Below are 15,880 nucleotides of genomic sequence, written 5' to 3'. Positions count from 1 at the left end.
CGCACACGGATACGGAAACAGATTTTGACTATTCATTTACACCCCGATATATACCGGTCTATGATGGTAAAAATGGAAAATTTTAAGAAGACCTGCCAACATTTGAACCCAAACTTTGAGGGAATTACATTAAAAAACAAAAATCTTGATTCAGGGAACTCCACAGCTGCGTTTGGTATGCATTCTAGGTCGATTTTGCATTCTCGGATGATAAAAATAGTTGCTTTTATCATCCAAGAATGGAAAATCGACTTAGAATGCATACCAAGCACAGCTCTAAGCCTCTAATCTCTATTTCCTTCCGCAGATATATTATTTTGACCAACAAAAAAAAAAAAAACAACACAAAAATCACGCAACTATGGGTACTACCAATGTTTCCAATAAATGAAAATTGAGGCTGTCAGCAGCATCCAACAATAGTAAGGAGACCTCGGAAGCAATACTAATGGATAGAAGCAAGTCATGACTTAAATGGAATGGACCTTAATCCTACCCTCGTTATTTTGACTTTTTGTATGGCCAAAATATATATGAACAACAATATTTAACCACATATTAGGGAAGGATCTAATTTGCTCCATTAAAAAGAAGAGGCAATACAAGATCTAAAAAAATTGGATTTACAACACAGAGGGAGAACTAACCTGACATTATAAATGCTCAAAACAAACAAATGGGTTTAATTTCACAAAAAATGAATCAAAACCATCATTTTGGAGGGATTTTAAGGTCTTTCTCAAGCATGAAGGAGAGGTCAGGCATCTCGTTTATCAACCTCTCTACATTGGGATCAGCAGCTTCTGATTGCATGGTTGTAGTTGGACTCCCATCTACACTGCCTCCTTTCTTGGCAACAGCTCCAGTTTGGACATCCATTTCCACCATCCTACTATTATGCATGACAAAGGAAATTAAGACAAGGCTGATTCATAAGAATTATATTTAATGTCTAAAATAGACAACCAAGGAAATGATTTCAAATGTTCTTCTCCATTCAAGACAATCAGTGCAAGCTAAACACAATCAAGAGTTTCAATAAATCTTTGAGAAACTGGCTTGGCTATTTTACGCAAGTTAATGGGGTATCCTGTATGGAACCAGATAAACACTCCCAGACCTAAATCCACTGTTATTAAAATGAGTTGCTCAAATTATAGTTTCAGTTGTGAGCATCATTAATGAAGAGGGAAATAAGTGAGTGAAACAATGTAAGGAACAGAAACAAGATATACATCCTAAACCGACTGTAAGGTTAACAACTGTTACTTACGATGGCAGCAAGGATCTTTTTCCTTTTTCTTTTTAATGTGTTTTTTTCCCCTTACAAAAAAAATTTGAAAGTGAGAACCCGTTTCCTATTTGAGATCCTGTAGGAACCTATCCCAAATTTTCTTTTGCTAGGCCCATATTTGGGGTGGGGGTGGGGGTGGGGGTGGAGAAGGGGAGAGGAATGGCTGTTAATGGAATTCTAGGAAGTTGCATTTCCTAGGCCTGTATCATTGGAAATGCATCTTCAGTCTAAGCTGAACCTTAGATGAGAGTAATATATTAATTTGAAGGTAAGAGTGCCCACAACACACTGCAAGGCTGCCCAGTGCCCAGACAGTTTTGAAGTAACAAAATGTATTAAGCATAGGATATATTTGGCTGCATCTTTGAGATGGACAGACACCAAAGAATAATTTCAACATCATAACTCTTGAAGGTGGAAATGTGAAATGAAATTAGTCTGTGCTACACTGGGTAATCTAAGATAATAAATAAATAAACTTAGCAGTAGCACAGAATAAACAAAACCAAAAGATGGGGGAACTAGACACTGAAGCATTTGGCCATATTCCAGTTCCTTTTCTGAAATATTAAAAGAAAACTGAGTACCCATATAATCTCTTAGTACCAATATAAATATTTTCCTTTATCAGGGGAAAGAATCATAACACGAATATATGCTACTGCAATCCCAAAATGGTGGTATAGGTGCATGATTATGGAGTACTGGACAGCATCAGTCATGGTGATAACGCCCTGGTAATAGATGTCGTTTGTCTCAGTTGCAACAATGAAATTAGTTAGTAGGTGGTAGTAGTGACAGCGAAATTACTTGCAGTGATGATGCACCTAGCCACCCCAGACCTCAATTAGGAATCAATGATCAGATTGGCTGCTCCACAGGCTAGGATCTTATTTTCCTGACAAAAAGATACGATGTTGAAAAGGCTGATTTGTAGATTTCAGCAGTCTGTGATGGGAAAAGAAAGAGTATGAAGACAAGAAGGCTGAGGAGATATGGGACTGTGAATAGTACCTATGAATAGTAACTTGGAGAAAAAAGAAAAAATGGGTAGGGGAGAAGAGCTCAAAGCCCACATACTTTCACAAATAAATTCTTATTCAACTGGGTAATCTGATAGGGGGTTACATCCTTATATAAAAATCACAAAACTAGTGTATGAATAAAGTTCAAACACTTCAACATGTAGATATAGTCTGACAGAATTAAACTAATAAGTAACCTAATGAAGTAAAACACTAACAAGTAACACCAACTAGATTAGCAATACAACAACACCAACAACAACTCAGCCTTATCCCAATTAAACCCAATTAAATGGGGTCGGCAACATGGATGCCCTCCAATCAGCTCTATTTGAGGTCATACTTGATACAAGGCCTAAGCTATGCATGTCTTTTTTTCACCACTTCTCCTAAGGTCATTTTAGGTCTGCCTTTGGCTCTTTTAGTTCCTTCAATCTGAATCAAATACTCGTCCGTATTGGGGCATCCAAAGGCCTCATTGAACGTGGCCATGCCACCTCAAACGGCTTTCTCGTAGCTTATCATGTAACGGAGCTACTCCCAAATCAGCTCTAATATGATCATTCCTTACTTTATCCTTACTAGTTTTGCCACTCATCCATCTCAACAACCTCATCCTTGCTACACTGAGTTTATCTATATGATGCTTCTTAACTGCCCAACATTCTACACCACATATCATAGCTAGTAGCCAGTCGTATGACTGTCCTATAAAAATTTTAAAGGATTATGCCAATCACACAACACTCAGTACACACCTCTCCACTTCATCCATCCTATTTTAATTATTTGTGAAGCACCATCCTCTATGTCACCTTCTATATTTATGATTAAGTCAAGATACCTAAAATAATCACTTTGCGGAATCTCCCTCTCATTAATTTTCACCACCTCATTATCCATCCTAGTGTAACCAAAGTTACACACCATATACTTCGTCTTTGTTCTACTAATCTTAAAACCTTTAGATTCCAAGGTTGATCTCCATAACTCCAACTTGGCATTGTTGAGAATGGACCCTTGTGCCGTGGGGGTACAAGGGTAGTTTGAGTAATTACCATCAATAGGGGGATTGTCCCTATCTTGGTTTCTTAGTTTGTTTCCACCGTTTTATTTTAGTTTCCTAGTTAGGGTTAGTTCTTATTATTTTTAGTTTCTTGGTTGTCAAGAAATGAGTTTCCTATTTTGATGTAATTGGTTATTATTATAAATACCAACTGTGGGAGAGGAACTCAGTGCATCAACTTCTCTTCTTTTCTTCCCCATCTCTTCTTCTTCCATCGTTTCTTCTCAGATTTTTCATTTTCTTCTCAGGATTTGTAACATGGTATCAGAGCTGATGGTTTGAATCGATCTGGGTTCAAAACGTTGCCGGTTTGAGAGTCGTTTAAAGGTCTCCGTTATGTTTACCGACTGCTGCTACTGAAGTTAACATCTACTCGAGTTATTATTCTCTGCTGTCACCGTGGTAGACAGCTTTCTTGCTGGTTAAGTGGATGCCCTGCTGTTCCTGTGATAACCCCGTATTGTTCGATTCACCTTTGCAAATTGGAAGATCTGCTACTATTGCTGCTTCTAGCTATCGATTTGTCGTCGTTACCTGCTGGTTTTTTGGAGCTGATTTTTGTGTTGGTGCTTACCTGATGGTGTCTCTATAATCTGGAAACAATATCGTTAAGGATTACGAACTTTTTCGAAGCTTTTGTGTGCAATCGGAGCTTGAGCTGGAGGTCTGAATCAATCACACAGAACTTCCATCAGCGCTGGTTCTGTTGTGCTCACAGGTTGAAGACAATCTCTATTTCCTTAGGTAATTAAACCCTTTTGTTTTTTTTTTCCTTATTTTTTCCTTCTTCTAATATTATTCATATCTGTTGAATAATGTAAACCAGAATACCGTGGGGGTATTCTGGTCATTTGGTATTTTAGTTTATGTTTTAAGTCATTATATGTCCTGCCTAGCTATGTTGGCTATGGCAGGGTTATTTTGGTCATGTAACTTATTTGCTGAAAGTTATAAATAAAGGGGCTTGGCTGATCACTATCGATCATTCAAGCATTCTATAATTTTTCTGGTTTTGATAACATGGTATCAAAGCTGACTTCTCTGATCTAGGGTTTTTCAAAACTTCTCCACTTTGTTCTTCTTCTCTTTCATCTTCTCCATCGAATTCTTCTCTCTCTCTTTCCCTCCCTTTGGTTCTTTCCATCTTTCAAGGGCAGCACTGCTGAAGTGATCCAATTATGGTCTAAGTGCTGCCCTCCATCACACCTCAACATTTCCATGCCCTAATTACAAGAGTACGATAGCTGCTGTTCCCTCTCTCTGTGATATTTGGACTGCTTCAAGTTTTTTGGAGATCGACACTATTGATATGGAAGGTTGATTCTTCACTGTGGAGCACTACCTGCAGACCTCTGGATAGCATCTATTGCATCTGAATTATCATACACAGAAGCACTCAAGTTCCAGCCCCATTTTTTCCCTTTATCGATCTCAACTGTCAGGGTTTTTTAAAACCCTGATACCTTATCGATCTTGGTCTTCTGGGCTGTTGTTTGAGGAGATTTTTTGAGGGATAATTCCCTGGTTATATTGCTGCACTCAACTTCTCTTTCAGCCCAAATTGCTGTAATTTTTTGAAGATCTGAATTTTTCCAGATTTAGGGATCGAATTCTGCCTAGCTGAATTATGGGTGACTCAGAAATTTCTTCGGCTACTTCTGGAGGAGATCAGCAGAGGAACGATTTCCTTCCCTATGCTGCTGCCATTAAGCTTGATGGCACAAACTATTTAATTTGGGCCAGATCATTATCCCTGACCGTGGCTGGTAGGGGATTCACTGGCCATCTTACTAGCACCGCCAAGCAACCTACTGAAGAAGGGGGCTGCTCGCACTAAATGGGCTGCCAATGATGCAATGGTGATGTCTTTTGTTCTGAACTCCATGACCACTGACCTTTCTAGTCAGTATCTTCTCCATGACACAGCTACTCAGATATGGACTGCTGTCAAGGGTACATATGGTCGCTCAGGGAGTGGTGCACAAGTTTATGAGATCAGGAAAAATCTTCAAAACACTACTCAGAAGGAGATGACAGTTACTAAGTACTATGCTGCCCTCAAGTGTTTATGGCAGCAACTGGATCACTATGCTCGGTTTCAGCCTACCACTGCTGCTGATATTACTGCCTACCATACATATGTAGATCAGTTTCGGGTCTATGACTTTCTGGCTGGATTCAATGATGAGTATGATCCTATTCGGGTGCAGGTTCTCGGTTGGGTTCCTTTCCCCACTTTGGAGGAAACTTTTTCCTATGTACACAGTGAAGAGACAAGGAGGGCTACTATGATGATTACTCCCAAGGTTGAAAGATCAGCCTCACAGACTGCTGGTTCCATCACTGACACTTCTGCTGATACTGTTGCTGCTAATGCTACTACTAAAGAGCCTGTGAAGTGTGATCATTGTCACAAACCATATCACACTAAGGCTCAGTGTTGGAAGCTTCATGGGAAGCCTACTGATTTTGAGAGCAAACGGGGTCGTACCAGGCCTAAAAACAAAGCCAATCACACTGAAAGTGTAGCTCCAGCTCCCACTACTGACATCGGTTTCTCCCAAGAAGAACTCCAAGCTCTCCGGCGTCTATTGAATACATCTGCTGCCAATTCAGGTTCCTTCTTTGCCCGTGCAGGTATTTCCTTTGTTGGTCATTGTGCATCAGTAGTTTCCACTCCTTGGATCATAGACTCTAGAGCTACTGATCACATGACAGGTTTCTCCAGTCTTTTTAACACCTACTTTCCTGCTTCTGGTAAGGACAAAGTTAAAATTGCCGATGGGTCCCTCCTCCATATCTGGGAAAGGATCCATTGGCTGTTCTCCTTCTTTAACATTATCTTATGTGTTGCATATTCCCAAGTTTACCACTAACCTTCTCTCCATTAGCAGTATTACCAAATCTTTAAATTGTAAAGTGACCTTCTTTCCTACTCATTGTGTTTTTCAGGAACTAGACTCGGGGAAGACGATTGGATCGGGTAAAGTGTATGGCGGATTGTACCTGCTTGATGGAGATCCTGCATCTACTTAGGCTTTACCTTCTAGGCTTTGTTCCCCATCATCATTTTCCTTTGAATTACACATATGGCACTCTAGACTAGGACACCCCCCCTTAGGTACTTTATCTACTTCATTTCCAGCTTTAAGTACTAGTTGTAATAAAGAAGATTTCTTTTGTGAGCCTTGTGTCTTGGCCAAACAGACACGTTCCAACTATCCAACTTCTAATAAAAGATCATCTTCTTTATTCCATGTTGTTCATTCTGATGTGTGGGGTCCTAGTAGAAAAGTTTCTCTTTCGGGTCATCGGTGGTATGTCACCTTTATTGATTGCCATTCTAGGTTCACTTGGCTCTATCTTATGCACACTAAAAGTGAAGTTTTTTCCTATTTTCAGCACTTTCACTAGCTGGTTAAAACTCAGTTTAATGCCACTCTTCAGATTTTAAGGAGTGATAATTGGAGAGAGTATATGGAAGGTCAATTCCAACAATACTTGGCTGCCCATGGCATCCTTCATCAGACCAGCTGTGTTGATACTCCAGCCCAAAATGGTGTGGCTGAGAGGAAGAATCGCCACCTCTTGGAGGTAGCTCGTGCCCTTATGTTTGCCCGCAATGTCCCTTCCATTTATTGGGGGGATGCTGTCCTTACTGCAACCTATTTAATTAATAGGCTGCCCAATCGGGTCCTTCACTCTAGATCCCCTATTGAACTCTTGCTTGGCTCATCCTCCTTTGTTGTTCCCCCTAAGGTTTTTGGTTGCGAGTGCTATGCCAGGGATACAAGGTCCCCGGGCAAACTTGACCCACGTAGTCTTAGGTGCATTTTCTTAGGGTACTCTGCTACACAAAAGGGGTACAAGTGCTATCACCCGCCCTCCCGCCGGTCCTTTGTCAGCATGGATGTCGTGTTTCATGAGAGTGTCTCCTACTATGTGTCCCCACCTCTTCAGGGGGAGAGTGGTAGTGGTAGTGAAGATGTGTTGACTATAGACACTCCACCTCCACTCCAGTCTGGTTATAATGAGTCCGAATCTGTTCCTGTTCAGCCTACTTCTGGTCCTACTTCTAGTCCTCCCCCCGAGTCAAGGGGAGAGGTTCCCATACAGGGGGAGATAACCTCCATTCAGGGGGAGTAAACCACTCCAGCCCAGACTCCTGTCCAGAGGACCATTAGTGAATTTCAGAGGATGATTGATGACAGTACTGTGAAGACCAAGACCTATGCAAGGAAACATAAGCAGGTTTAATCAACTGTTGCTCTTGTACCCATTCCATTGCCGAACCTGGATCTAGAACCTGCCTCTCCACCTGGTAATGTTCCTTCTCCTGAGTTACCTATTGCCCTTCACAAAGGTGTCAGGTCTTGCACTCAGCATCCCATATCTCATGTTGTTTCATATGATTCCCTTTCCCCATCATTTCGTGCTTTTATTTCCTCTCTTTCTTCTGTTCGTATTCCTAACAATTGGCAGGAAGCTCTATCAGATGGAAAGTGGAAGGCAGCCATGATGGAAGAAATGTAGACTTAAAAGAAAAATAACACATGGGAGCTTGCGGTTCTTCCACCTGGGAAGAAAACCGTTGGATGTAGATGGGTGTTTATGGTGAAACAGAAGGTGGATGGCACTGTGGATAGGTATAAGGCACGACTTGTGGCCAAGGGTTTTACTCAGACATACAACATTGATTATCAGGAGACTTTTGCACCTGTTGCAAAGTTGAATACAGTTCCTGTGTTGTTATCATGTGCAGTCAACCTTGGTTGGGATTTGCAGTAGCTAGATGTTAAAAATGCCTTCCTAAATGGAGCACTAGAGGAGGAGGTATATATTGACATTCCACCAGGTTTTTCTTGTGACAGAAATAAAGGAAAAGTATGCAGGCTGAAGCGTCTGTTGTATGGGCTGAAACAGTCACCCCGAGCTTGGTTTGGTCGATTCCACAAGGCCATGGTTTCTGTAGGCTATAAGCAGAGTAATGCTGATCACACACTCTTTATCAAGAGGGTTGGTGAAAAACTCACTGTTCTTATAGTCTACGTTGATGACATAGTGGTTACTGGCAATGATGGTGATGAGATCAGACAGTTGAAGATCTTTCTTGGACAGGAATTTGAGATCAAGGATCTAGGAAAATTAAGATACTTTCTTGGGATTGAAGTGGCCAGATCTTCAAAAGGCATATTTCTCTCTCAAAGAAAGTATGTCCTAGACTTGTTGGCTGAAACAGGTTTGCTTGGCTACCACTCTTCGAATACTCCTATGGATCCCACTGTTCGGCTCAAGGAAAATGTGGGTGAGGCTGTTGATAAAGGCCGTTACCAAAGGTTGGTAGGGAAGCTGATTTATCTTTCACACACTTGTCCAGATATTGCTATTGCTGTTGCTGTGAGTGCTGTGAGTCAATTTATGCATGATCCCAACACTTCACATATGGAGGCTGTTCTTCGCATTCTACACTACTTGAAGTCAGCTCCTGGAAAAGGCATTCTTTTGTCTTCACATGGTCACCTACGGATAGAAGCATACACTGATGCTGATTGGGCTGGTTCTGCAGACCGTAAGTCTATTTCGGGGTATTGCTCCTTTGTAGGTGGAAATCTTGTCACTTGACGTAGCAAGAAGCAAAATGTAGTTGCTCGTTCTAGTGCTGAAGCTGAATTTCGAGCTATGGCACAAGGAATTTGTGAGTTACTTTGGCTTAAAGGTTTGCTACAAGATCTGGGTATTCCTATGATGCTGTACTGTGATAACCATGCTGCAATTAGTATAGCACACAACCTGGTACAACATGACCGTACCAAGCATGTTGAGGTGGATAGGCATTTCATCAAGGAGAAATTTGAAGATGGGCAGATCTGTATCCCCTTTGTGACTTCTTCTGATCAGCTTGCTGATGTCTTCACCAAGGGATTGCCTGGAAAGTTATTTCATCCTAATCTAGTCAAGTTGGGCATGATCGACATCTTTGCTCCAACTTGAGGGGGAGTGTTGAATAATGTAAACCAGCATACCGTGGGGGTATTCTGGTCATTTGGTATTTCATTTTATGTTTTAAGTCATTATATGTACTGCCTAGCTATGTCGGCTATGGTAGGGTTATTTTGGTCATGTAACTTATTTGCTGAAAGTTATAAATAAAGGGGCATGGCTGATCACTATCGATCATTCAAGCATTCTATAATTTTCTGGTTTTGATAACAATATCCATACTTTGTTCCTCCATTCCAAAACTACCCCTTTCACTCATACGTTACCTTTCCTTTAATTGTTCTAACCTTTTGTGCTTCTGTTAATTACGAATCTGCCATCTCCCTTTTATAACTTTAGATTAATTACAATATTGCCATTCCAATTATAACTTTCAATTATTCATCATTCTGCCATTGCTCTATTAAAACTCTAAATATTTACTCTTTTGCCACTTGTGTTTGGATTTGAGTTGTTTCTTCACTTGGATGGGCCCACACGCAATCACACGAACCCAATTGGGTATTTTGACCCGGTTTTTGCATCACTTGGAGATTGCATTAATAATTTACAGAATTGCCATTGGACCAACAAATTAAATGGTGGACCCGGTCATATCAATTTGGGAGTTCCAATTTGTTTTTTAAGATTGGCATTGTTGGCACACTTTGGCTGTTTCCCATTGGCTTTACCTTATTTTTTCACGTGTAATGCTACACGTGAGGGGGAGATTGGAGATTATCTTGGTGATTATTGCTGCTTGTGGTTATTGCGTTGCTCAAGAATTGTTTGGAAATTTGTCTGATTTATCTGGCCATCAGTATGATGTTTCTACATGATTGAAGACTTATTTGCTTCAGTCACTCATTCTTGAAGATTATTTTTATCTATACGTGTCATTTGCTCATATCCACAGCAACATTAAGAGTTTATGTGTTTGGTTCAGCAACAGTACAACTTTTATCTACTTGGTCCATGGCTGTCTTATGTCAAGTGGTTCATCAGCAACCATATGATGTCTTTGTGTGGTTGGTCAGCAACCATATGCTGTCTTTGATTGGTCGGTCAGCAACCAGATGCTGTTTTTTTTTTTACTTGGGTCCGCATTCTACAAGCACCGAGCTAACGCACAAGTATCATAGTAGTACCTCTGAGACAGTAGCCTTTTCTGAAATGGTGTCTCTGAGAGAGTTGCGAGATTCTTCTTGTGATGTAGCTGTTGAAGCTACACTTTTACTTGTCTTCTTTGGTAAGATGCCTATCTATTACCTGTGATGTTGCTGTTGCTGTTACCGTTATATGATCTTTAGATCGCGGTTGGGGTTCTCTACCACTTATTATTGTTCGTTGCCGTTTGGTTCTATTCGACACGGTTTTTTTTACTTATTGTTGCTGATTGGTGGCCATTGTGCTTGAGCTTGTGATGTGCTGCTGGGTGGAGCTACAATTGTTACCTTGTGCTTTTGTTTCAAGCTGAAGATTTCTTTTTGCTATATGTGTACCCCAACTTGAGGAGTGTTGAGAATGGGCCCATGTGCCGTGGGGGTACAAGGGTAGTTTGGGTAATTTACTATGAATAGGGGGATTGTCCCTATCTTGGTTTCTTAGTTTGTTTCCACCGTTTTATTTTAGTTTCCTAGTTAGGGTTAGTTCTTATTATTTTTAGTTTCTTGGTTGTCAAGGAATGAGTTTCCTATTTTGATGTAATTGGTTATTATTATAAACACAAACTGTGGGAGAGGAACTCAGTGCATCGTTTTCTCTTCTTTTCTTCCCCATCTCTTCTTCTTCCATCGTTTCTTCCCTGATTTTTCCTTTTCTTCTTTCTAAGCAAATTGAAAGCATGAAGAAGCAGCAAGGGGAGAACTCCATTAAACCTTCGAACCATGAGGCAGAGAACTAAGCGCAAGCGAGTAATCAATTGCAAGTAGTAGCAGCCACACCAGAATCGATAGTATTTTCAGCAATGGATAGAAAAATTCAGATAATCAGCAGCAATCAACCACGATGGCAGCACATCTATAACAGAAAATCCAAAGTTGAAAAACATAGCAGCAAATCCATAGTATTCAAAATGTCAATCGATCAAACCCCATCGTGGCAGTAAATCAATAAGCAGCAATCGATTACAAATCTGCTACTAGTCGTAGCAGGGAACACGATAGTAGTAGAAATTTCTCAGCAACAATCGAATCAACAGCAGGTATGATACCATACCATACTTCAGATTTTATTGAAACCCATACGAAACCCTAGTTCCTCTTCTTTCTTCTATGAACTAGGGTTTCTTTCTTCAAATCAGAAACTTAAACGACTCTCAAAACGAAAATTGTGGTAGAGAATCAGGTACTAGTTACCGCTCTGATACCATGTTACAACATCAGAGTATAAAACCAGTGGCAAGGAGAAACAAGGAGACGAAGAAGGAGAGAAGAGAAGAGGAGAGACTGCTGAAATAGAACTCAGAGCCGATGCAGTCTCCCTGCACTAATATCTTATTTACACTAAAAGAAGCTAAGTATTACAATCAGAAACTTTCCTAAACAGAATAGGAAAGAATTAGGAAAATCTATCCTAGAAAAGTAGGAGAATAAAGTAAACTACCTTCCTAAAATAGAAGTAACAGAAATAGAAACAAGATACCCATGTGGCTTACACAATCGGGTCCCAATATCTTAACAGGAATTAATCTCTGCTTTTGTCTCATCCACCAAAACAATATCATCAACAAAAAGCATACACTAAGGAACCTCATCTTGAATCTCTCTGGATAAATCATTCTATGATAAATGCAAACAAATAAGGGCTTAAAGATAATCCTTGTAACTCAATTGTAATTGAGAATTCACTACTTTGACACCCCCCCCACAATTCTTACACTTGTCACCACACCATCATTCATATCTTTAATTATGTCTAGGTATTTACTTGAAACACTTCTCTTCTCTAGTACTTGCCAGATTAACTCTCTATGGACTCTATCATATGTGGAGATCCTTCTTGCAATCTCTAAATCTTTCCATGAGTCTCTTAAGCGAATAGCTTATATCGTGGATCTTCTTGGCATAAAACAAAATTGGTTCTCCGTAATAGTAATTTCTTGTCTTAGGTAGGTTTGAATAACCCTCTCCCATAATTTCATAGTATGACTCTTAGTTTTATGCCTTTATAGTTATTGCAACTCTAAATATCACCTTTATTTTTGTAAATTGGAACCACGATGTTTTTCCTCCACTCATCTCGCATTTTTCTTGTGATCATAATCTTATTATAAATTTTGGTTAGCCAAGATAAACCATAGATTTCTAAGCTCTTCCACACTTCTACTGGGACCTCATCTGAGCCTGGTGTCTTGCCCACTTTCATCCTCCTTAAAGCTTTTTTTACTTCAGACACCCTAATCTTTCATATATATATATATCTGTGTCTGTGCGTGTGTGTACGACATGTGGTGTCTTGATGGGTAATGCAGTCTTTCTAGAACACTATTATTCGAAGTGTCTTCATTTAGTAGGCTGCAGAAATAAACTTCTCAAAGTCCCACTTTCCTTGTTTGACCACTTCATCAGTAAATGATTTCAAAGTATCTCCTTTTAAGCTCCACCACCTTATCCTAGGGTAAAAAAACTCATTTTGTTACGATTTTGTGTAGTGCAACACATTTCCATGACTACTAATCTATGTTGTGTGGTTACGTTCTCCCCTAGTATAGCCTTACAGTCATTACATAACAGTCTATTGGACCTTCTAGTTAGGAAGAAATCTATTTGGCTACTATGATGCCCACTTTTGAAGGTAACTAAATGCTCCTCTCTCTTTTTAAAGTAAATGTTTACAATGGATAAATCATAAGCCACAACAAAATCTAAGACTGAGATCCCCTCTTCATTCCTCTCTCCAAAACCATATCCTCCAATAATAATAATTTCTCCTTGACTAAAAACCTTGCACTAATCCATCCATGTGTTGCCAAAATTGTAGATAAACTAGATTAGCAATAATGAAACTAATTATCGATAAACTATTAGACTAAGACTCCTTGATCCCCAAAACTAAGAGGGCTCCACATACTAGAATACTACATTAAAAGGCTAAATTCGTGTACCTCCTATGGACCTAAAATTTAGGTCATGTAATTGAGCTCATTACAAGTAAAACTATTCAAAACAAAAGCCCATAACCAAGTACACTCATAATAACATTTTGGACTAAGCCTGAATTATTCTGTCAATTCAAAAAAAATGTCCTCGAGTTTTAAGAATGGGAGGAATAAGAACACTTTGACGGGTGCTTGCAGCTTCATGTCTACAACTCAAACAAAATTCAGAATATGAAGCTTCCATGTTGCATTTGCTGTTGAAACTTGTGAGGAATAACAAACTCAGTAGAAGGGATGTTCACAACCATAGTCTACCTCCTTATCATCCACGGTTACATATCGCTGCACTTGAACAATTGGGGTTGTATCCTTGTAATGAACAACAAATTTTTCTTCTTTTTTTGCTATCACTTGCTGTTTTTCCTTAATTGGCTTAGGAATTTCGTTGTGGACAACAAGCTCTTCTGTAGGGACGGTTTCTTTAGGCTTCAAGGATTCTTCATCAACTAGTCCTTCAAGAATTTCCTGTTGTATGAGAGAAGGCTTTAGGGTGTATAAATTTCTATCATGATCAACTACACCCTTTTGCGCTTCCAACCAATATCGACCAAATTTAATGATGCATATGGAAGAATCAAACATCTCAAAACAAGCACCATCAAAGTATTGAGAAATTGAAAAATTTATGAAGACATAACCTTCAGATTCAATGATATCTCATTCAGTCATTTGTCTTATACAACATCTCCACCACAGAATGCGAAACGAAATTCTCACTTCGCCTTAACTCTAGTCTTGAAAACATAGGTATTCTTGACCAGGTTAGGCTCTGATACCAAGTTGATGCTGCCAGCATAGTTGTCAAGGCGCCTTGCTCTCGCCTTGATTTCTGGTGTCACCTTGGTCGCCTAATCGACGCCTTGTCGCCTTGTTGGTGTCTCTTTGTTTTTTAACCCTCCCTCGATCGCCTTGATTCGCCTAGTCACCTTAACAACTATGGCTGCCAGCCAACCTAGATCCCAAATTAGGAATCAAAGATTAGCCGCTGCTCCACAGGCCCAGATCTGAACTATCCTGATAAAACGAGGATGAAAAGGCTTGCTGATTTGTTGATTTCAGCAGCCTGCAATGGGGAATGAAAGAGAGAATGAAGAAAAGAGCAAAGAGAAGAGAAAAGGGGCTATGCTAGGACTGTGAACAATATCCATGAATAGTAACTTTGAGAAAAGTGAGGGATAGGGGAGAAGAGCTCACAGCTCACACACACTTTCGCAAATAAACTCTTATTCAACAGTGTAATCCGATTGGGGGTTACATCCTTGTATAAGAAACTCAAACGTAGAGTTTGAGTAAATTTAAACAATTTAACACCTAGATTCTAATAGATTTAAACAACTAATAAGTAACCAAATGGAGTAAAACACTAACTAAATTAGTAGTAATGAGACTAATGAGACTAATTATAAGTAACTGTTAGACTAAAACTACTTGATCCCCAAGACTAAGAGGGCCTCATATACTATAGTACTAAATTAAAAGACTAATCTCGGGTACCTTTTAAGGCCTAATTTAGGCCTTGTAATTGAACCCATTACAAATAAAAACATTTAAAACAAAATCCCATAACCCAGTACTATCAAAATAAGATCAATTTTTTGACCGGGCCTGCATTAGGTGATAGTAAAACTGGTGAACATCTTTAACAAAGAGTGATACAACAGAGATAAAGGTCTGATCATAGAAGCTGGCTTGATGAAGAATGAAAATCGGAGTAGATATTTATTCATGATTTAGTTTGTGGGCTGGTGCAACGGTTAGGTTGCTCCATTGTGACCAAGTGGTCACAGGTTTGAGTCTCTGGAAACAGCCTCTCTGCGAAGCAGGGGTAAGGCTGCGTACATTATGACCCTCCCCAGCCCCCGCAGTGGCGGGAGCCTCGTGCACTGGCTACGCCCTTAGTTTTGGTGGGCTGACAGTTTGCTTCCGTAACAGGCCAGAAGAGGGGCCTATACTTGCTCATAGTGAATCAAAAGAATGGCTTAAGACCCAATGTCAATGGTTCTAAATGTCTATAGCTCAGCCTGTAATGTTTTGGGCTTGTCTTATTTTACTCACAGTTTGGCTAGATTTATTCATGTTTGGGTTACTTCTAGTTAGGATCCACTTAGCTAATTTTAGGCCTCCTTGATTTTTTCAAACCCAGACTTAATTGGAGTCATTTTTAAGTCATAAGAAGGGTGATGAAGCCTCCAAAGAATTTTGACGATAAAATTCTCTCTTGTCTACAGCATGCATTGAATGGCACCTGTGATTTTACATACAAATTTTAATTGGGGATGGCTAGGGGAGCAGCCACCTTTTTTGAGCCCCTGATGGTGTCCTTACCACCCAAAAAAATGGGGGCCAGCAGCGACAAA

General features: G+C 39.8%; 1 protein-coding gene across 1 annotated transcript in view; it reads right to left on the bottom strand.

The window, feature by feature from the left end:
• Nucleotides 1-558: 558 nt before the first annotated feature.
• LOC122659811 overlaps nucleotides 559-15,880 on the bottom strand; it is a 39,366-nt gene continuing 24,044 nt past the window's right edge. The window contains exon 3 of the mRNA XM_043854944.1: nucleotides 559-889. Within this exon, the coding sequence (XP_043710879.1) occupies nucleotides 712-889 (178 nt within the window). The 3' untranslated portion in view covers nucleotides 559-711. The remainder of the gene's footprint in view (nucleotides 890-15,880) is intronic.

This window comes from Telopea speciosissima, chromosome 4, assembly GCF_018873765.1.
Source record: "Telopea speciosissima isolate NSW1024214 ecotype Mountain lineage chromosome 4, Tspe_v1, whole genome shotgun sequence".
NCBI lineage: Eukaryota > Viridiplantae > Streptophyta > Magnoliopsida > Proteales > Proteaceae > Telopea > Telopea speciosissima.
Note: the sequence above shows the minus strand (reverse complement) of the source record. Positions and strands in the feature narration are given on the sequence as shown.